At 43.0% G+C, this 22,986-nt stretch overlaps 1 protein-coding gene across 1 annotated transcript in view; it reads left to right on the top strand.

Moving 5' to 3' along the window:
* Positions 1 to 22,986, top strand: part of VAT1L (vesicle amine transport 1 like) — a 152,213-nt gene that overhangs the window by 11,667 nt on the left and 117,560 nt on the right. The window contains exons 2-3 of the mRNA XM_081215566.1: positions 15,757 to 15,886; positions 20,443 to 20,658. Coding sequence (XP_081071692.1) covers positions 15,757 to 15,886; positions 20,443 to 20,658 — 346 coding nt within the window. The remainder of the gene's footprint in view (positions 1 to 15,756; positions 15,887 to 20,442; positions 20,659 to 22,986) is intronic.

Raw genomic sequence — 22,986 nt, 5'->3', positions numbered from 1 at the left:
GTAGTGGGGCTCAGACACTCTAAATTCTGCAGTAAACTCTGATGAAACTTTCAAACTGCACTCTACAAAGCCTCCTCTCCTTCCTCCCAATGCAGACATACCTGCTTCTTAAAATAGACAATCCATCAAGTAACAGACTTAAATAAAAAATAAACAGATCCCTGTCTAAGATCAGAAAGAATGGCTTTTCATTTATCTATGCTACACAGAGTGCAATCAGCTAATGGGGAGCTATTAAACCCACTGTTCTTATGATTGGTCTGAATGATTTCGTAATTGGATTCTCTGTATCCTCCAGCTAAACTGAATGAAACTGTTCCAACTGGGGGCCCTGTAATAAACTCTTGACTCAACGTTTCTGCAGCCAGAACCCAGGATGCGTAATGCAGCTAGAAACGTGCCCACCTTCCCAAAGACAGCCCTTTCTGCTTTCAGATACTGGAGAACATTTCTGTCTGACCGCAGAGGAGACGTCCCATGCCCCTGGGACTGCTCCTTCGTAGGAAATAAAGAGCAAAGGCAGTTTGCACCCCCTCTACCCACTGAGTCCACATCTCTGCCCTCAGCCAACAGCGTTTATGGGACACGTGACTTCTTTTTGCTCTCTCAACATTTTTTGTTCCTTTTCCTCTTCTTTCTTCCTTTTGTATCCTAGATTTAGCTGGCATGATTCACCCTTGAATAGAAACCCAGTTTCCAATATAACTGAGAAGCACTGTCAAATTCTGTTGAGTCCTTCAGAAAACACCAAAGCTGGATCCATCCGTGCCACGGAGAAAAACTTCTCGAAAACCTTCTCTTCCCATTTAGATCCCCTCACTGCCTCCTGCCCCCTCCAGACTCTCTCCCTGTGCTCTTGAAACTCTCCCAGATGCTCAACCCCTGCCCCTGCTATCTCTCGTCTTTTGCATCTATCTTTGCTCACCTTTCACGTCTATCTATTCTTTTATCTTCCAGGATAAATATTTGCTCTTCCCAAAGCACATCAATCAAGCAGGTCTTTGTTCTTCTCGGCTTTCCCTTTGGCTTTCCCTTTGCTACACAAGGCTGCCAACCAATAATTCCCTCTAGCAGAAGGAAGGAAAGAGCTTGAATCACTCCTCGGTGTTTTCCTACTTACACCTTCAGTGGAGGAATCAGCGTTGGCAAGGCTAGAATATACCCTGGGCTAAGCAGAGAACGTGGAAACAATGGATTTTAAGGCAAACTCTCTGCCTTGGAATAGCGCACAGTCCATGAGGAGGACAGCAGGGTAGTGACTGTGTTACCGCCTCCGTCTTAGGCTAATTAATTTGTTTAATTGAAGTAGAGTTGATTTACAACGTTGTGTTAGTGTCTGATGTACAGCAAAGTGATTCAGTTTTACATATACATATTAGTTTTCATGCTTTTCCTTTATGGTTTATTACAGGATATTGAATATAGTTCCCTGAGCTATACAGCAGGACCTTGTTATTTATCTATGTCATACATAGTAGTTTGTATCTGCTAATTCCAAACTCCTAATTTTTCCCTCCCCCACCCCCTTTCCTCTTTGGTAACCGCAAGTCTGTTCTCTATGTCTGTGAGTCTGTTTCTGTTTCGTTAATAAGTTCATCTGTGTCATGTTTTAGATTCCACATATAAGTGATATCAAATGGTATTTGTCTTTCTCTTTCTGACTTCACTTAGTATGATCATCTCTAGTTGCATCCACGTTGCTGCAAATGGCATTATTTCATTCTTTTTTATGGCTGAGTATTATTCCATGGTATATATGTACCACATCTTCTTCATCCATTCATCTGTCGATGGACATTTAGGTTGCTTCCAAGTCTTGGCTATTGTAAATAGTGCTGCTATGAATATTGGGGTGCATGTATCTTTTTGAATTTGAGTTTTCATCTTTTCTGGGTACATGCCCAGGAGTGGGATTGCTGGATCATATGGTAACTCTATTTTTAGTTTTTTAAGGAACCTCCAGACTGTTCTCCATAGTGGCTGCACCAATTTACATTCCCACCAACAGTTTAGGAGGGTTCCCTTTCCTCCACACCCTCTCCAGCATTTGCTATTTGTAGACTTTTTAACGATAGCCCTTCTGACTGCTGTGAGGTGGTACCTCATGGTAGGTTTGATTCACATTTCTCTAATAAAGGCTAATTAAATTTAAATACTAATTAAGTAAAATTAAAAGTTCAGTTTCTCACCCACACTAGCCACACTTCAAGTGTTCAGTAACCACACATGGCTAGTGGATGCCATATTGGACAGAGCAGATACAGAACATTTCCATCACTGCAGAATATTCTTTGGACAATGTTGCTCTAGTCTACCTTATTCGTTTTCCCATTGAAACAACTGTTTCAGGAAGCATAGTTTTTATCAGCAGCAATGACTTAGGAGATAGCTGTCATGTTATAGCAAAAATTGACTGTTTCTCTGTGGGAACCCTGCCCCTCTGGGGCTCCAGTGAGAAGTCAAGCAGTAAGCGCTTTGCACTGTCTCATAATGCTTTCTCCCCTCATGGAGAGGTGGGATGAGGCTGGAGAGCTTGGGAGAATGGAAGCAAAGGGCGCAGCCATGCCTAAGTGACACTTAGCTGTGGAACGTCCATGACTTCTGCAAAGTGAGTTAGTAACTGCCCTCCCTGCACTAGTTGTGACCCGTATCCCACTGCCTGTTAGGGAATTGTCATACTGTGAAGTCATTTATTTCGTTGATCTCTGAACTCTTGGGACCCAGAGGTGTCATTGTCACTGTTGTAACATTAGCCCTGAGCCAAGTCCCAAATCATGGAAGGTCTGATGAACTTAAATTAAGTTAGTTTGAATGTTCTACACAACCAGTCATTGCCAGGCACCTGTTTGAAGTCAATGACTCTGTCAACATCTAACCTGAACCACAGAGATTTTAACCTTTTCAAGAACCTTCTTAGGAATAAATACCTGCTGTGTCCCCAGGAGAGGCTGAGAGTAAATAAATAACTCCAGGTCCAGAAATCAAGGGGTCAGTCTTGGCATCAAGGAGAGCTTGTTTTGGACCCATTCATGCCATGCTTTTCTGTTGCTGTTGAAAATGGCTCTTGATATTTAGATTCTCAGTGTACCTCCTTGGTCATTTTGTTCCACGTTTGAAATACACGTTTGATGTGTTCTGAATACTAATGTGGACGTATGATCGGAATATATTTCTTGTCTCTGAGGAACAACAGACCTGTACAACTATAGCTCAATCTGTATTGCCCTCACAATTCAGGTCCTATGTTGTAGATAAAGGGATCTGGGCTGGGCAACAACAGCATTATTTACTTAATAAGTAAAGCGGTAGGTTATGAAAAACATCAGATGTGTCAGAGAACTTCATGTTTCACATCTAAAAATAATGGTTAAACAAGGTAAGTAGGATCGCGTGGAGGCAGACACGAAGGAGGCTGCTGTCGGGGGCCGTGGCCAGTGACGGGCAGAAGGGGGTCTGAGCGTCCATAACACACTCTTTTTTTTTTTCTTCTTATCTTCTTTATATTTTATTCTCTCTGGGGACGGAAGGAAAATGGTGTACTTGTAACCAGAAAGTTTTCTGTTTTTTTTTGTGGAGGTTTTTGTTGCTCTTGTTGGTTGGTTGGTTGGTTTTTAAGTAGAGGGATGAGATTTTAAAACCAGGAGGTTCATTTTAGAATTCGGGCTCTTAACTCTATCCCATGCTGTGTTTTAGCATCAAACATGACAGGCTGTTTAGAAAATGTGGTGGAGTCGAACATTTCTGAGTTGAAAATTTCTCTCCTGTCTCTTTCGCTTACATGTCATTTCAAATTATTTAGTCAATTTGAATGTCAGTTTTTAGTTATTTATTCTTGGTTGAGGATTTGAAGAGTAGTCTACACACTAGTCGATGAAGATCTTAGCGGAAGCAAAACTATTTTTTCAGAGGTTACTCCCTCTTTTCTATAATGTTTTGTTATGTTTGCATTCCTTTTTTTTTTTTTGCGGTATGTGGGCCTCGCGCTGTTGTGGCCTCTCCCGTTGCAGAGCACAGGCTCTGGACGCGCAGGCTCAATGGCCATGGCTCACGGGCCCAGCCGCTCCGCGGCATGTGGGATCTTCCCGGACCGGGGCACGAACCCGTGTCCCCTGCATCGGCAGGCGGACTCTCAACCACTGTGCCACCAGGGAAGCCCTGCATTCCTTTTTTATTACAGCATAGTTGATGTACAACACTGTGCAAGTTTCAGGTGTATAACATAGTGATTCACAATTTTTTAAAGTTATGCTCCATTTCTAGTTATTGTAAACTATTGCCTATATTCCCTGGGTTGTAGCTTATTTATTTTATACATGGTAGTTTTTACCTCTTAATTCCCCACCCTTTTTTGCCCCTCCCCCTTGCCTCTCCCCACTGGTAACCACTAGATTGTTCTCGGCATCTGTCATAAGACACTCTTTCCAACTTCTGATAGAGCTCAGGTGGGTTCTGTCTCCTGAGGTCCATCCAGGACAATTCTGGCTGTTCCCCAGTGAAAGATGCCATTTGAGATGTGCATGAAAGGTCTCCTTGTTCCGATAAAAAGTGTTTATTCTTCCATAGCAGATTTGTATCAGTCTATTTTCATAGTCTTGAGATCATAAAATAGGTACTTAAAGCCAAAAAGAAAGGAAAAAGAGAAAAAAAAGAATTGGGAGCAAGATTTTCTGAGATCAATGCCTGTGGTCCTAGATGTTTTCAAGTTATCAGCTGCAGTGAAGAAACAAAAACGAAAACTTCCATTCTGGGAACATGAGGGAATGACTCAAACGTGTACTTCTTTGGCCCGACTTGGATTGGGAATTCAGTGCTTTGATAAACATTGCAGCAGCAAGACCAGAGCAGAATGAGGAAGGGCACAGCTTCCGGGGCTGCTTTTGCTCAGAGCAAAGCCTCCCATTAGGAGCCTCTGGGAGAGGCTGCCATGGGTGCCGGGTTGTTGATGTTCACCAGGTAGAGGGAATTGCAGACTCCCCATGTGGGATTTGACCATGTTCCCCTGGTGTCCGGGTCTTCTCCAGCATCCTGTGATTCCCGCCTTCCCGCAGACACCTAGAAAGCCCTGAGTTACTATTTTTCATGGATTTCCCCAAGCAATTTACCAACCTTGCATGCATATTTTTTCATAGTGAAAATTGTCTATTAAACCCTGTAAAAGGCTCTTTTTTTCTTTCCCCAGCATCATTGAGATACACTTGACACTTAACATGGTGTAAGTTTAAACTGCACAAGTGTACAACTTTTGTAAATTGCAAAATGATTATCACTGTCCTATTAGCTGCCTCCATCCTATCACTTTGTGACCATTTCTTTTTTGTAATGAGAATATTTAAGATCAACTCCTGCATGTGTTTTGATGGTTCATCCACCTCTACCCTTCTCTTTTTTCTTAGTCTGTCTCCTCAACGCCTTGATCTCTACAAATCTTCCCTTTCCCTTTCCTCTCATTCTTTCAGGCCCCAATTTAAAGATCTCATCCTCTTTTCTGCCTTCCCAGCATTGGTTATAAGAATGCCTAGACCTTTCCTCTTCAGGGACCACTGTACAAAGGACACCTCCATAAATGCTCACCATCAGTGACCACTGCTCTGTGCCTGGAGGGGAATAAAACCCAATAAAGGAAGATCACAACACCCCTCTTGTAGTGGATACTGTGGTACACTACCCAGAACCCTCTTTTAGGACCGAGGTGCTCATTCCCCCAGCTACAGGAAGTGATGGCTGCTGAGGGTTCGCAGCTGCGTCCCTCCGGAGGAACTGCCCTCAGCAGAGGCAAGCATCCTTGCCCAAGATCAGATCCCCTCCCTGGGGGCGGCTCTCATCCAATGACCAGTTGATGCAAGGATAAAAAGTTCAGTCCCTTTGCCTTGATTCATCATAACTTGAGGGGACCGTCCTAGTTCCAGAACTTTCCGTGGATAAATTAAGTCCTTTTTACTACTACATCAGTGTTTCAACCTCTCCATCTACTCAATCCAGTTCCCCTCACCCCCATACAGGTGTTCCCTGGAGAACTCCCTATAAACCCTCTGGCATGCAAACCTCAGTCTCAGAGTTGCTTCCTAGGGGGCCTGACCTATGACGCCTTCTTTGTGTGTTGATGATGATGATGATGATGGTGGTGGTGGTGATGGTGGTGATGACGATGATAGCAGCTCACACTTACTGAGCACTTATGGTGTGTGAAGCACTCTGCTTTACATGTACTGTCACATGCCATCCACACCAACCCCTGAAAGGGTGAGGGTATTACTAACCCATTTTTGAGATAAGGAAACTTAGGTTCAGGGAGATGAAGCTACCCACGTGAGAAGGAGCCAGTAAGCAAAAGCTGAGGATTTAAATTTAGCTTTGGTGACTGCAGAGGGTGTCAGCAAAGGTAACAATTCTTTGGGAAAGCCTTTCCAGGGCTCATTGTTTTGACTCCATGGTTATCTTGTCTGTGAGCCCATCTCCTGGTGTCCGGGTGAGCTCTCTAGCTACACTTCTGTAAAACCACTCATCACGCCACATTGTGAGCAGCTTTCATGATTCTCTTTCCCCATGAGAAACTGAATCCCCTGTGAACTGTGGATATCCAATACTAAGTGTCTGCTCGGGATATAGTAAGTGCTCAATGTGACAGATGAGTCGAGAAGTCCCCTCTTTGTAACTGGGAAAACTGAGTGATGCTCTCTCAGAAGAAAAGCAAAGGGCAGTAGCCTCTGGAGACATCACTTGCCTTCATCCCTTGGCTTTGTAAACCTCGATGCGCCTCCGTTTTGTTCTCTGTGAAATGTAGGTCATGTCGTGTATCTCTTTGCCTTGTTATGGTTGTTGGAAAAATTAAATATTGCACTTATAAAACACTTAACCCCAAGCCTGATACACAGCAGGCACCACATAAATGTTATCCACTGCAATGACTCACCACCAGTAAGTCCTTTTCTCCCCATGCCCCATCACTTGAGGAATTAGAATGGGGATTTCTAGAGATTCTACTAGCTTCTTGGCCACCCCCCCCATCACAAAGCCCTATATGAGAACCGGTCTCAGAAAGGGTCCATCTCCTCTTAAACAGTCTTCTTTGTGGGAACAGCTGATTTGGGGCTACTTAGAGCAATTTTTCTCAGTGCTGATGGCATGTGAGAATGTGTGCTTGGGTGAAACAGACTATCACGAGCTACAGCCAGGATGTACACGTTAAAAAAAATATATATATATATATATATATCACCACGATGATCCTGACATGCATCCAGAAAATGATTATACTTGAAACTTGGTCAGCCTGCACCCACGGGGTCCGCAGTTATTGCCGTTGGGGGAGGGTACTGACTGCCATCGCTCACAGAGTGAGGCTCATGATCTTAACACAGTATTTGTTTAACATGAATTCAAAGTATCTTGGAGATGTTTCAGAGAATCATAGAGGTCATGATTGAAAGAAACTTAGAAAATGTCAGCTGGTCCTATGTCTTGAATTCCCTCCATGACATCTTTTGTGATCTTCACAAACACCCTTGGTAACCTGGAACGTGACAGCCTATCCAACATTTTTTTTTTAATGATTAACTTTAATAAACAAAATTACTCTGTCAAAATCTTTTAAAAGTTTCTGAATGCTTACTCTCAATTTCTGTACACATCTTCTCCCGACCGACAGCGACTAGTTCAAAGACTGGCATCCATGCATGGACCACGTTTTGATTAGCTTTCATGTAGTGGAGACCGGAGTAGTGATGATGTAGAAGAGATGGGAGGATTGCTGGAGTGGTGTTTGGAATGGCGGAAGAGATGAGATGAGGTGCGCAGTGCAGGGACTGACTTTGCTCTCCAATATTTTAATCAGCAATTTAGACATAAAAATTAATGGCATGATAACTGCATTTTCAGAGGACACAAATCCAGGAGGAAAAGCCAATTTTTTTGGATGAAAGAATTAGGATCCAAGAAAGAGCCAGACAAATCTGAATGATGAATCTAATCTAATAAGACCACATTTAACAAGAGTAAATATAATTCTTTGGACTAGGATCAAAAAATTCAACTGCCCTAGAGGACGAGAGAGCTTTTCATTTTCTTATCTATTTAATCATCATCTATTAATTTTTACCTTGTCTCGTTCCAAAGACAGCTTGAAATAGCTTAAAAAGAAATAGATACACTAGCGATTCTCTAAGTGTGCTTCCCAGACCAGGAGCAGCAGCATCACCTGGAAATCTGTTAGAAATGCAACTTCTGGGGCTTCCCTGGTGGCACAGTAGTTAAGAATCCACCTGCCAATGCAGGGGACACGGGTTCGAGCCCTGGTCCGGGAAGATCCCACATGCCGCAGAGCAGCTAAGCCCGTGCGCCACAACTACTGAGCCTGTGCTCTACAGCCCGCGAGCCACAGCTACTGAGCCTGTGTGCCACAACTACGCAAGTCCGCGCACCTAGAGCCTGTGCTCTGCAACAAGAGAAGCTGCTGCAAAGAGAAGCCCGTGCACCACAAGGAAGAGTGGCCCCTGCTTGCTGCAAGTAGAGAAAGCCCACGTGCAGCAATGAAGACCTAACACAGCCAAATAAATAAATTAATTAACTTTAAAAAAAAGAAATACAAGTTCTTGGACCTCCCTTAGAGACCTACTTAGTCAGGAACGCAGGGATGGGGCCCAGCAATCTGTGTGTTTACAAGTACTCCTGCGAATTCTGATGCACAATCAAGTTTGAGATCGAATCTAAGAGAGTTTAAGATTTTTTTTTAATGGAAACTCCAAAGCATTCAGAAAGTTAAGATGAAGTTGAGTGTTAGGATAACACAGAGAATGAATGCCAGAAAGTTCTGCAGTGTGTGGGGAGGGGTGCTACAAATTTGGTTCACAGCTTCCTAGTAGCCAATGCAAAGAAAGAAATATAATCAGTTTCTACACTGCACTGGGCCTGTAAGAGCCACACAAATAATCTCTGTGCTGAAATTTGAGGAAAAATTCCCTGTCCTCATAAAGAAGAGAATGTATATTTTAACAAATATTATGTTCAACAATACCCCTCCAGTAAGTAAAACAGTGGGTTTCTGAAGGTTGTTTCTGTGGACATGTATCTCCCAATTGAACCAATGATGGGGCAAGATTAGGGATTTCTATTGAGTGTGAAATCGAAATATATGATTGGGCTCTACTGAGCTGCATCAGTAAAGAAGTAGTCTTCTGGAGAGGAAGATTTGCATCATACAGTTCTTTGTGTAATGGTCTGAGTGTTTGGATTCTTGTGGTCAATGCTGAGGATACTGATGATCTGAGGGAGGAACAAGATGGCAAGAGATCTAAAATCTTTTCCCATGAGCCACCCCTGCCTTCCTTTCACCTGGAAAATAAAAGGGGACCTTCTCCATATCTACTTGCCTCTTCTTTGCTAAATCCTTCACAGGGCCAATTTTATCTCAAATTGGAAAATTAATAAACTATAGCTGGGCTGATTCTTCTGTCATCCACTTAGTGGTGTCCTTTAAGAAATAATTTATAAGCTTTTGCATAGCAAAGGAAACCAAGAACAAAACGAAAAGATAATCTACAGACTGGGAGAAAATATTTGCAAATGATGCAACCGACAAGGGATTGATTTCCAAAATATACCAACAGCTCATACAGCCCAATATCAAAAAAACAAACAACCCAATCAAAAAATGGGCAGAAGACCTAAACAGACATTTCTCCAAAGAAGACATACAGGTGACCAACAGGCACATGAAAAGATGCTTAACGTCGCTTATTAGTAATGAAATGCGAATCAAACCCACAATGAGGTATCACCTCACATTGGTCAGAATGGCACCATTAAGAAGTTTACAAACAATAAATGCTGGTATAGAGAAAAGGGAACCCTCCTACACTGTTGGTGGGAATGTATACTGGGGCAGCCACTATGGAGAACAGTATGGAAGTTCCTCAAAAATCTAAAAACAGAGTTGCCATATGATCCTGCAACCCCACTCTTGGGCATATATCCAGACAAAGCTATAATTCGAGAAGATACATGAACCCCTATGTTCACAGCAGCACTGTTTACAATAGCCAAGACATGGAAGCAACCTAAATGTCCATCAACAGATGAATGGATAAAGAAGATACATATATACATATATATGCATACACATATAAATACATACAGTGGAATACTACTCAGCCCTAAAAAAGAATGAAATCATGCCATTTGCAGCAACATGGATGGACCTAGAGATTATCATACTAAGTGAAGTAAGTCAGTAAGAGAAAGACAAATACCATATGATATCACTTATATGTGGAATCTAAAAAAAATGATACAGCTGAACTTATTTATAAAACAGAAATAGACTCACTAACATAGAAAACAAACTTATGGTTACCAAAGGGGAAAGGGTGGTGGAGGGATAAATTTAGGAATTTAGGATTAACAAAGACACACTACTGTATATAAAATAAACAATAAGGACCTACCTATAATGGAAACGAATCTGAAAAAGAATATATATATGGATATGTATAACTGAATCACTTTACTGTCTACCTGAAACATTGTAAATCAACTATCCTTCAATAAAAAAGGAAATAATTTATGTCTTCTTTGATATTATTAGCATATCCAACGGAAATTAACAGAGCCCAAGCCAGAGCTTTGGGGACAAGAATACACAGCAACCTACCATGGTTTATAGGTAACAGAATGACAGCCTAGTGGTCAGAAACTCAAACTTTTTAGCCATATAAAAAGGGCTTGTACCCCAGTTCTGGTACCTACAATAGGGCCTTGGACAAGGTACTATATCTTATTTAGGCTTAACCATCCTCCTGAACAAAATGGAGATGAAAATGGCCCATACCTGAATACCTAACCTGTAGCATCATCATCAAGTGAGCAACATTTGTTGAGTCTAGTAGAACATAAAATGAAAATAGCTAGACATCTCCCATGAGACTTTACAGGGTTGACATCCATCCCTTCATAGATAATAGAAAACAAAGTACAGACGCCAAGGCTAGCTTGCCTTCCTTCAGCTTCTAGATAGAATCTGAGCATCCCAAGTCAGTGTCGTTTACCAAGACCACCAAGCATCTCTTCCTCTCTACCTCAGCTTTCATTTTGATAATATTTTAAGCAGAGCCCACAGGATAAAGAACCATCAAGCAAACAGAGTATGAGAGCTGGGGGGGGGCGGGGGGGGGAGTGGGCTTCAAAGACAGAGCCAAGGTCCCGCAGCTCACTGATGGCAGTGCAGGAAGTGGAACCCACGCACCCTACATCTGTTTCCTTCCACCATTTTTCTCTTAGTCTTCTTGCCCCTGATTCTTGACATTACTGATTTTAGTAACATTGAATTTACTTGCATTGCAGATTTCATGGTGTCAAGTCTCAGCTCTTCCATGGACTAATTGTGTTGTCTTTGACAAGTCAGCTTTCTTATTTGAGGCTCAACATTCACATCTATCTAATGGGAATAATAATATCTGCACTTCTTGCCTTTCTAGGATTGTTACAAGGTTTAATGAGATGTGTATAAAAGCACATTATAAACTGCACTATGCTATGCAAATGAAAGTGTTATTTTTTAAAGAGACTGCCTCCAAATTTCCCTGTACCTCCCTCATTCTGTGTTTTGCATTTTTCAGGGTCCCTTTCTCATACCTCCGCCTTCAATCCTTCAGGATGCTAAGTCTCAGTAATAACCCTTTAAGCCTATTATTTGACTAATAATTCAGTGTGGGAGGGAAACAAAACAGCCTTATTTTTATAATTATACCAATATTTGAGAAACAGAGGATTACTCAGAAGACCATTACATCAAGCACTTTGCAGCACTATTTCTTTTTGCAATGCTCTCAAATGTTTAAGAGCCATGTAAAAATTAGGTAAGAGAGACATTTGACAATTACCCCTGATATGGGCCTGAGTCATCAGGCTTAGTCATTGCACCCCCTCAAAATTTCCAGGTGAAAATCAAATTATCTTAGCGAATACTGGACACTATAATTATGATGATGTATGGCTTGATGTGCCCCTGTGTTTTCCTGTTGTGTTGGGGAAAAAAAGGGTTTGACAGACCCAAGTTTAAGTTCATGGGTTCACCATTCATTGTCCATGTGGCCTTGGGCAAAGAACTTATTATCTCGAAACAACGTTACTGGTTTTGTTTGAAAAAAGAAAAAAAATGAGGTCAGTAATGGCTGTCCAGTGGGTGATTCAGGGTTACTGATTATGGTATTGGTTTTAACTTGTATTTTGGTTTCATGAGACAGAGACCACACACATAACCTATTATAAAGACATGCGTGAAGTATCAAAGGAACTCTTGGATACTGGAGGGCAGGAGGCATGTGGGGCTGGGTTTTACCCCATGTAGAGACCGAACCCTTCCGTCCTTGATAACTCAGCAGTGAGGTTTGTATAACTCACCCTGGTATATAGCCTGTTAGGTTGGCTCTGTGACCCAGCTCAGTTCTGTTTTTTTGACCTCCTTTCTGGTACTAAGTTTTTCTCTTGATGCGTGTTTCCCAATTCATAGTTTTTGAGAGAACATCCAGTTCTTGGGCCAGCTCATTTATTTTATACTGAATGGGCTCCTGCTTAGATTATGAATGGCCCCTCCTCCACTGGGTCAATCAGCGGGCAAAGAGATAAGAAGTCATAAACATGGTCCCCTGGATGCCCCCCTTCGTCGAGAGCAGTGGGCGAAGTTTCCTTAAAGACGGAGTAGGGCGCCATCTGTGAGGGCTCCGTTTCTAGGCTTGGCTTCAACTCGGATCCTGACTTTGACAGTTTCTAAAGATGAGACCTTACACAAGGAACTTAATCCTGTTGAGTCTAAGTTTCCTCATCTAAACAATGGATATGATAGTTCACACCTCGTAGGAGTGTCACTGAGTCTTAAATAACAAAAGGGAAGTGTTGAGCACGGTTTCTGCCACGAATTGAACCCTCAGGAAATGCTGGATAGGCCCATATCAGGAGGCGGCGTGTGGGCGGGCACCATGAAACAGGTCTGATGCAACACATCAGGGTACCTCATTAACAACTGTTCACCTGCTCTGTGTGTTGAGATGAACAGCAATGACCCGTCCCCTGTCCCCTGGGACACACCTCCTTCATGTTTCTGTCCTCAAGTTGGTTGGCATTCTCCATGATCCTGACAGAATCACTGCACGCCTCACTGACAAAATGGGGTGCTACAGGATTTTATAAGGCCTGTCTTAGCCCTTCTCGCTGGAATCAAGTAGCTGGCTCCCCGTTTACAATCACTGGGCCCACTTCACTCTGGATGGAGATTGAAGGCCGCCTTATTGAGCAGCGTAACAAGCGTCTAGGATGAAGCCTTCTCCAGGGGGCTGGGACGTTTATAGCACCGTCAAGTCATTTCTTCTGGCATTTTTCCATCAGGGTCTTGGGAAATCCTAAGTTTTCACACAGAGGATATAACACAGTGAGCTGAAATATGCGTGAAATGAGATGGGGTGTTTGATTTGGGACGTAGAAATTCCTTTTATTGTCATACAGCGATGCTGTATTGATTTGATTGTGTCGGAAAATGGACTATTTCACAGAAGTGAAGCTTATAGATACCTGAAGTTTTCCCACTTCAGCTCTGAAACTATTTTTAACTCTTGTTTAGTGGGAATCTTCCTAAAATGTATCTCACACGTCAGCCTTCTTCTTAACAGAAGATGCAGATATTATTATTGAATACTTACTATGTACTTGGCACCATTCTTAATGCTTAACTCTTATTAACAACCCTGTGGCATGGATGCTACCATAGCCCCCATTTCACAGATAAGGAAATTGAGGCTTAGAGAGGTTGAGTAACTGACCCAAGGTTACACAGGGAGGAGTCATGGAATGAGATTTGTGCCCAGATCTCCCCGAGCTCTTGAAAAACTGGCCACATTACTGGAGAACATTTTGGTTAATAATGACCTTAATAACTATTAACCATCAAAGCAGGACCTTTGGAAGTCTACACATACATTTCAGGAATGTGTCCATGACTCTGAGCATCCCTTGGCTGCTTTTTAAAAGGAGTTAAGGGACTTCCCTGGTGGCGCAGTGGTTAAGAATCCACCTGCCAATGCAGGGGAAACCGGTTCGAGCCCTAGTCCGGGATGATCCCACGTGCCGCGGAGCAACTAAGCCCGCGAGCCACAACTACTGAAGCCTGCATGCCTAGAGCCTGTGCTCCGCAACAAGAGAAGCCTCCGCAATGAGAAGCCCACACAAGACAACGAAGAGTAGCCCCCGCTCGCCGCAACTAGAGAAAGCCCGCACACAGCAAGGAAGACCCAACACAGCCAAAAATAAATAAAATAAATAAATTTTTTAAAAAAGGAGTTAGTACTCAAATTGGCAGCACATTTTTTTGGATATTCATCAATATTCCTTCATTCAGTGGATGCTGCTTGAGCCCCTACTGTGTTGCTGTGGGCATAATGTGTGCCAGGTATTCTGGAAGCAAAGAAATATGAGGCATGCAGCTGCCTTCAGAAAAGGCACATGTTAGAGATACTTCAATGGGGCAATATGTGCATCTTGCCTCATTTGTGTCCAGAAACACCTAGAGAAAGGGATGACTCTTGAACCCACCTTTCAAGGAAGTCATCCTCCTTGCCCTTATCCATTCCTTATGGGTGAGACTGATGAGTAGAGACCAGGGGATGTAGGTAGAGTTAGATGCTTCCTTGGCTCCAAAGAGGCCAAGGAAGAAATGGGCCATCTGTGTTTAAGAAAGAGTTCATCTCTTACTTGAAAAAGAAGCTGTGGCCGGACGCTAATGGGCCTTGGGCCAGATCGAGGAGTTTGGTTTCTATAACCGTGTCTTTCTTAGATGGCAGCTTAAGAAAACATTAGAACCACAGCTGGTGGGAAAAAATACATGTTGAGTGAGGTATGTGTTCCCACTTGATTAGTTCATGGATGTTAAATGCAATTCCCAATTGTAGCTCTTTAAAAAAATCCAACAGTTCGGAGCATTGGTAGCACCATTAGAATCAAGTATGTGGTTTTCCAAGGCAATGACTTTGATATATTTTAATGATAACTTTCTTATTTCAAAAGTAATATGTTTGTAGAAAATACCTCATGACTTCTCTCAGCCAGAGATAACTAAAGTTTTTGAAATGGAACCCTCCAGTCTTCCCTTACCCATTGGTCCATCACTTTGACCTGTATTCTTTGAGTCACCCTCCTGCAGCTGGACCCAATGTGGTCTCTTAATGGCTCATAGTCACCATTATGGGTACCGTTTATGGCTCGGCGCTCATGTAAGTCGATGGGATGGTTGAGGTGTGACGGTTGTTTTGAGACCTTTTAGGTTAGGTCTTTTTTCTCTTTGTTTTTCATAGAATGGCAGATGGCCATTGTGTCTGGCTGCTTTCCATGTGTCTTCTTATAACCTCTTCCTAGTATATTTTTTACCCTTGATTAACTGCTAGAACAGCTAATGACCAGGCTGGTTAATACATACTTTTAAAATAAGAGTAAGGAGGCTCTGAGTGGGAGCAAAGGGACTGTCTTTTGAATTAGAGTGTGAACTCTGCAATTGCCATTTGAAGGGCCGGGAAAGCATTAGTTGTCTAGAAAGATCACTGCTTTACTTTATAGCTAAGTAACATTACTGTTAGGCATGTTTCGTCAGAAAATTTAAAAAGAAAGGAGAGAGGAATTGGGGAGCGGGGGGAGGGAGGGAATGGGAAGGAAAGAAAAGTCAAGCCAGTGCTTTCTTTCGCATCTCATGTGAATTTCGTTTTTCATGTTTGCTCTTCACAGTGGTTTAAACTTCATTGACTTGATGGTGCGACAAGGGAATATCGACAACCCTCCCAAGACCCCCCTGGTGCCAGGATTTGAATGTTCTGGGATTGTTGAAGCTCTGGGGGACAGCGTTAAAGGATTCGAGGTAATGCTTTTGACTTCTGACTGAAAGGATGATATCCATCTGGAATCCATTAAGATAATAAAAGAGTATGCAAAATATGTTTGAAATAATCTATAACGTGTCTTATTGTTATTGTCTCGTTATTTGGATTTATTAACAGTGGTTGTAAATGATAGGACTTTCCAAACATCTCATGCCTTCCTGCGTACCGTCTTGTTGTTCCTGGCAACGGTCTGGTGAAGGGGCCAGGGGAAACCTTAGCATCCCCTTTATTCATTTTATACTGTTATTAATAAGATTAAAATTAATACAGCTATGAACTTGGCCTTGGATTAACTAAGTGTCCATCCCTCCTCTCTCTATCTGTGGCTCTCATCTCCCCATCACTTCAGGCTCAAAAGTCAATTACAAAACGCAAAAGTTGGGGAGAAGTAGCCTCTGTATTTTATAATTGGGTTCCTTTAAATATCTACTTCGCTGATGCATCTAAGTGATCATTTATAAATCGTTATTTCAGACACTGGGGAAGTGGCATTTTTGGATGAAGATTTTAAAGCCAAAGGGGAGAGGTAACTGACAATGAGAGAGAATCGGCGATGGGTTGGTGGCTTGGGGAGTAGGGCAAGGGATAAAAAGCGTTATTATATTATTCTGACTACTTTTGTACATGTTCAAAATTCCGCATAATAAAATTTTTTAATCGCTGAAAAGATGTATGACCCTTCCTGCCATTATCATGCAAATCAAGTCAGATCTTGTCTATAAAAACTGAAAAACTATGGGCAAATCAATTGCACAAAATTGCGGTAGTTTGGAGCAAGAAAAAACAGTGGAAATCAGGCCTAAGAGCTCTCGCTCGACTTTAAATGCTTCCCGTAGAGAGATGAAGGGACCTCACATTTGAGAATCTACCCTAACTAGAAACATGGGGAAGTTACTGTTGTTCAGCCTGCAAGGTAAATATTGTTATTATCCCCTTAGAGATGAAGTTCAGAAGGGTTCAGTCATTTCCATGTGGTCAGAAAGATAATAAGTAGTAGCTGAAGCTGGATTCAAATCATCAGAGCCTCCTGACTCTTCCTACAATCCCACGGTCTTTCCCCCTGCTCCCCACCGGCTACCGCTGTGACACTTAACACAGGGAGAGAAACGCTATAAAAGCCAAAGCCAGAATGCGCCCCTGGAATTGATTCTGAGGCTGCTCAGCTCGCGGTGCCTCGGAGCCTCAACACATTGTGAAAATATCAGTATGCTGCTGATTCATTATGATGAACGTCTGGAAATCTCATCCCGCTCATCCGTCTTTTTTTTTAGAAGATGTTGGGGGTAGGAGTCTATATATTTATTTATTTATTTTTGCTGTGTTGGGTCTTCGTTTCTGTGCGAGGGCCTTCTCCAGTTGTGGCAAGCGGGGGCCACTCTTCATCGCGGTGCGCGGGCCTCTCACTATCGCGGCCTCTCTTGTTGCGGAGCACAGGCTCCAGGCGCGCAGGCTCAGCAGTTGTGGCTCACGGGCCCAGCCGCTCCGCGGCATGAGGGATCCTCCCAGATCAGGGCACGAACCCGTGTCCCCTGCATTAGCAGGCAGACTCTCAACCACTGCGCCACCAGGGAAGCCCTCATCCGTCTTTTCGTCGGTGGTTTCCAGATAACATGGCAGAAAAACGTTGAGAGAGAAGTAACTGCGCTTTTCCTTTTCTTTCCTGTGACTTTACATTTCCTGTCCCCAGGTAAGCAATCTAACCTCACCTGGCAGCACCATCTCTCCCTGAAAGTGCTGCACGTGAGCACTGTGATCTGCTTCCAAAGGAACAGATCATACCGTTCACGCTACTGATCTTGAGCGCTGGATAAATAACCCATCATTTTAGAGTGTACCAGCAGATAAGGGTGTTGTTGGCCTTAGTTTAGAGGGAGGAATCACTGTGCTTGATTATATGTATCGTTTCCCTTATATGTGATCTTTCTTCTGCTAGTTATAGCCCTGACTTGCTATTGTCAAACCGATCCATCACCCCCTCCACCCTCCTCCAGCACTTTCAGCTGCACAAACAAATAAAAGCAGCCACCTACAGCTTTCCAGTCAGGGTGTGATTTGGGAGAAAACCAATACTAATAGGCCCTCTATAATTTTGACTTAAAATTTTCAATCATGTTGGAGATGGAATTCCACATGGCAACACACTGAATAGCTCTCTTGGCTTGATGGATTGCAAGGGAGCCTTGAAAAGTTGTTGCCAGAGGCTCAGAAGTAAAGGAATAATGTGGGCTCAGTCGCCCAGGACTAATTTCGTTTTTTTAAACAGAATCAAGTAATGAGGTGAATCGGATGTTTAAAAAAAAAAAAAAAAGGTTCCCCACCGCTGGAGAGCTGATCCTCTGAGAGCTGATCCTCTTTTTGCCATTTTGATAGTGAAACAAGAAGTCTGGAGCAGTCAACCCTGCTGGGATGGCTATGACCATCACTGTCAAGGTGGTCTGTGATGGCACAACCATCACTGTCAAGGTGGTTGAAATACTCTTTTCATACACTCTGTTGACACTGGAGGCCATGAGCTACTCTGTGGCGTTATGGATCTTTGGGTTTGCGTGATTCTGTGCAAAAGAGGACGCCAGTGTTAGACCCTAGAGATCCTCTGGTCCAAGCTAGGGCATCTGAGATGATATTCCTGACATCATCACTTGGTTTTTAATGCTTCCAGAGATTGGGACACTCACTGCCAATGAGACAGCCTCTCCCATCCATCAGTTTCTTCATTAGACAGCTGTTCCCCTGCTTCCTGAAACCCAGTGGGTCGATATTTAGCTTTTGATCATTCAACTGTGAATTCCATGAGATCAGGAACCAATCTGTTCTTTTTTTTTCTTTTTTTTTTTTTTTGGCGGTATGCGGGCCTCTCACTGTTGTGGCCTCTCCCATTGCGGAGCACAGGCTCCGGACGCGCAGGCTCAGCGGCCATGGCTCACGGGCCCAGCCACTCCACGGCATGTGGGGTCTTCCCAGACCGGGGCACAAACCCGTATCCCCTGCATCGTCAGGCAGACTCTCAACCACTGCACCACCAGGGAAGCCCCCAATCTGTTCTTTTTAAGAGTTAGCATTAATTGTTCTTTCCTTGTTTTACATGCACCGTGCCAAGTGGATTGCATGCATATTATGTCATTTAATCTCCATAAGGACCTGTTCCTAATATTATACCCATTTAAAAGCTGAGAAAACTGAGACTTAAAGAGTTAGACTAATATTCCCAGACTTGGTAGGTTCCCCTCTTGTACACCCTTATATAAATTCATTTCTTCTTTGTAGCACTTAGGTGTAATGAATTAACTATTTGTATCTGGAGTCAGCCTACCTAGATTCACATCCCAGTACAGCTACTCTTTGGCTACATGACTTTGGGCATGTGCTTTAATCTCTCTTTGCCTCAGTTTAAATGTCTGTAAAACCTATGATCATTCATCTGTAAGATGGGGCTGTAACAAAACCCATCTCATAGGAGGCTTTTGTTGTTGTTTTTGAGCAGGGGTGAAAGAGAAATCCTAAACTAGAAAGAAAATAAAACAGTAGAGTCAATCATAAAAATATATATACACTAAGACACACATATATGAAAGCCGTTAATTTACTGAGAAATCACTATGACCACAGCAATTTGAATACTGCATTTAAAAGTTATAGTATAAGCAACTAACATCAAATAGCAGACTGGTTCAATTGAACGAGCACTTGGCAGCTCATGTAAGCCATCAGTGATAGTTTACTTTGTATTTACCTTTAATAATGATATGCTGTGAAAAAAACTTAGCATATGATTATAACCACCTTAAAGGGAAGACTGCTTTTTTTTCTTTTTTTTGAATGGTGTCTGGCTATGTAAACCACTGATAAAAAAAAACAACACAGGGGCTTCCCTGGTGGCGCAGTGGTTGAGAGTCCGCCTGCCGATGCAGGGGACACGGGTTCGTGCCCCGGTCTGGGAAGATCCCACATGCCGCAGAGCTGCTAGGCCCGTGAGCCATGGCCGCTGAGCCTGTGCGTCCAGAGCCTGTGCTCCGCAACGGGAGAGGCCACAACAGTGAGAGGCCCGTGTACCGCAAAAACAAAAACAAAAACAAAGAATCCACCTTCCAAGGCAGGGGAGACCGGTTCGATCCCTGGTCGGGTAACTAAGATCCCACATGCCACAGGGCAACTAAGCCCATGTGCGGCAACTACTGAGCCTGTGCGCTCTGGAGCCCACTCACCACAACTAGAGAGAAGCCCACGTGCCACAACTAGAGAGAAGCCCACGTGCCACAATGAAGAGCTCGCATGCTGCAATGAAAGATCCTGCCTGCCACAACTAAGACTTGACACAACCAACAAATAAATAAATAAATAAAATTTAAAAATGGTTTCTCATTAAAAAAATGCCTTGAAAGGCACGTGAGGTGAGGGTGTGCATATTTGAGGGTTTTGGGTTTCTCTTTTTTCTGGGAAGGACTCTATAGTTCTCATCAGATTCTTAAGAATATTTGAGAAATCTCTCAGAAAAGATTAAGAAACCTCCACTAACTCTGTGCTTCCCTATTCCCAGATCGGGGACCGTGTCATGGCATTTGTCAATTACAATGCCTGGGCAGAGGTGGTCTGCACACCAGTGGAATTCGTCTACAAGGTCCCAGATGACATGAGCTTCTCCGAGGCTGCTGCATTCCCTGTGAACTTTGTCACAGCCTACATGATGCTCTTTGAAGTTGCCAACCTCCGAGAAGGGATGTCTGTGCTCGTACACTCTGCTGGCGGCGGCGTGGTAAGTGGGCTGCTTGTGAGTCCTCCTCCCCAAGGTCAGAATGGAGAAAGTGCAGTGACACCCAGTTGATGATCAGATTCCTGTATGAGCTGTGTCCATTTGTAGGGATGATCGCTATGGTTCTGGTGAAGCTCGCATGGATGGTGGAATTCGTACAGATGATTGCGTGTGGGGTAGGATGAGCCTCAGAGATGGTTTCCCTGGAGTCTGGAAAGGTCTCCAAGATGGCGTGTTAGGACTCAGTGTGTCTCAGAGATGGATTCTGTAGAGAAGCACTCTCATTCTTGGTATCTCAGTGATCTGTTATGTCAATCATTGTGAGACACTTCATAAGTCATGTACTACTAACATTATCTGAAACACCAAAATGGCGGATGATTTACTTTTTCAATAGGTTGCCACGAATGCGTGATGCTTCCCATAGTAATGGTACCCTTATTCATTTGTGTTCTGATATATTTTCTTGAGTGGGAGAGAGATAGATAGAGATTGTCCTAGCACAATAGGAATTACACTTTAACCTAAGTCTACCCATGAGAGTGGTTGCCTATGTGAATGTCATCTGTAAGGTGTGTTTTTGACAAGGGGGGAAATAATGGAAATTAAAATCTCTGCTCTGGAGCTAAGGGATGGCAGAGATTTCTCCCATGGCTTGGATGGGTCTCGGTACCAGTCACTCCATTGTATTGCACAGCTGTCCCGTGGCAAGCACTGTGTTCCCATCATGGTCTACTGGGGTTGGAGGAGAACTCTTTGAGAGGAGGAGACATTACTCATTAATTCAACAATTATGTATCGAATACATACTATGTCTCGGACTTTATGGGGATAGAGATTAAAAAGAGAAGGTCCAGATACACCATCCAGTATCTGGTGTGAGAGGTTCTTGGTGTTGGGGATTCTGTGGTTTGACGAACTCAGAGATGAACTCTTTGGTTAGGTGTATCTTGATGTTTTCACTGGAGGTTCTACTAACATTGATTTTTTTTTTTATCTTGGCTTTCTACAACTACCAAAACCCTACATAGTGTAAAGCACATTTCTGGTTTTCCTTTCCAAGAAGACAAGCTCACATACAAAAATGTGAAGGCAAAGACGTGAAACTTTAGGAATGCTTTAAGAGGAGTCTCATCAATCACTTTAGCAAATTTGCCAATGTCTTTTGACCATGAGTAAAGATACAGTAAAAGTTAAAATATCCCTCGGAAAAGAAATGGATTTTGGTGCCACTGAATCTATTAACGGCAAGCAAGCCATTCAGAATGCTGGCATTTATGAGCTCGGTGTGCTCAGCATACAAAGCGTGAGAGACCTGTTTCCATATTATCAACATAAGCACCAGGCTTTACAATGGGGCTGGACTCAGTTCTGCTGAGAGTCCATGCTGAAACATTGGCACTGATGATGTTTCGTTTCATGTTTTGATTTTGTTTGTTTGTTTGTTTGAGTTTGTTCTTGAAACCAAGAGAAATGTATCAGGGACATGGGTCTCACAAAAGAGAAAAAAAGTCTTGGAAAATAACAGTTCTTATCATGCCTTGTTCTAAGCACACAGACAGTACAACAGCAAGAAATTAAATGTGAAACAGATGGAGGAACTGGGGGAAAGGGACAATGAGGGTAGGTAACTAAGGTGGTGCGTGTAATGCAGGCTTTGATGTGCTAAAGCTTTGGTGAAGGCGCTGGCTTCCTAACAGTGAGTTGTGCAAAGAGAAGAATGATCAGTCATGTGCACCAATGTTCATTTGATGGAAATAAACCAGTTATTAGGAAAACCATAAGTAGTACTGGGTTTTAAGACTGGGGGAATCTTTCTCTGTGGCTTCTCATAAGAAATGTATGCTGACAAGCAATGAACATACATCAACAAAACAGTTATAATCAATGCAATTTCTGTGATGCTTTTTCTTATGGTATGCTTGTAATGTAGTCTAATTGCACCGAAGTAATGCAACATTTAGCAAAAGCAAATACCCTAGGCCAAAAAGGATGTGGTCTGGCTTAATCCATGGACAGCTGAAGGGTGTGGTTGGACTGCCCAGCTCTCAGGTGGGTGGGTCTCCTTAAATAACGTTTTTCCAACCAAGATTTGCTAAGTGGCATGCAGAGTTCAAGGTTTCCATGAGAGGAAAGTTTTTTGGCCAAGTGCATAACCACGTATGTGAGTGCTCAAGCAAGCTGAGGTGGAGTTGACACTGTCTTACAAAACCCAACAAGTTCTAAAGGGAGCACAGACCATTTCACCACCCCACGGGGGAAAGACCAGCGAGTCGCCCCCGGGCAGCAGTAGACTCCTCCCAAGAAGACAACCAGCCACGGCTCTCATGA

This window comes from Mesoplodon bidens (assembly GCF_964165515.1).
Source record: "Mesoplodon bidens genome assembly, chromosome: 18".
Taxonomy (NCBI): Eukaryota; Metazoa; Chordata; class Mammalia; order Artiodactyla; family Ziphiidae; genus Mesoplodon; species Mesoplodon bidens.
Note: the sequence above shows the minus strand (reverse complement) of the source record. Positions and strands in the feature narration are given on the sequence as shown.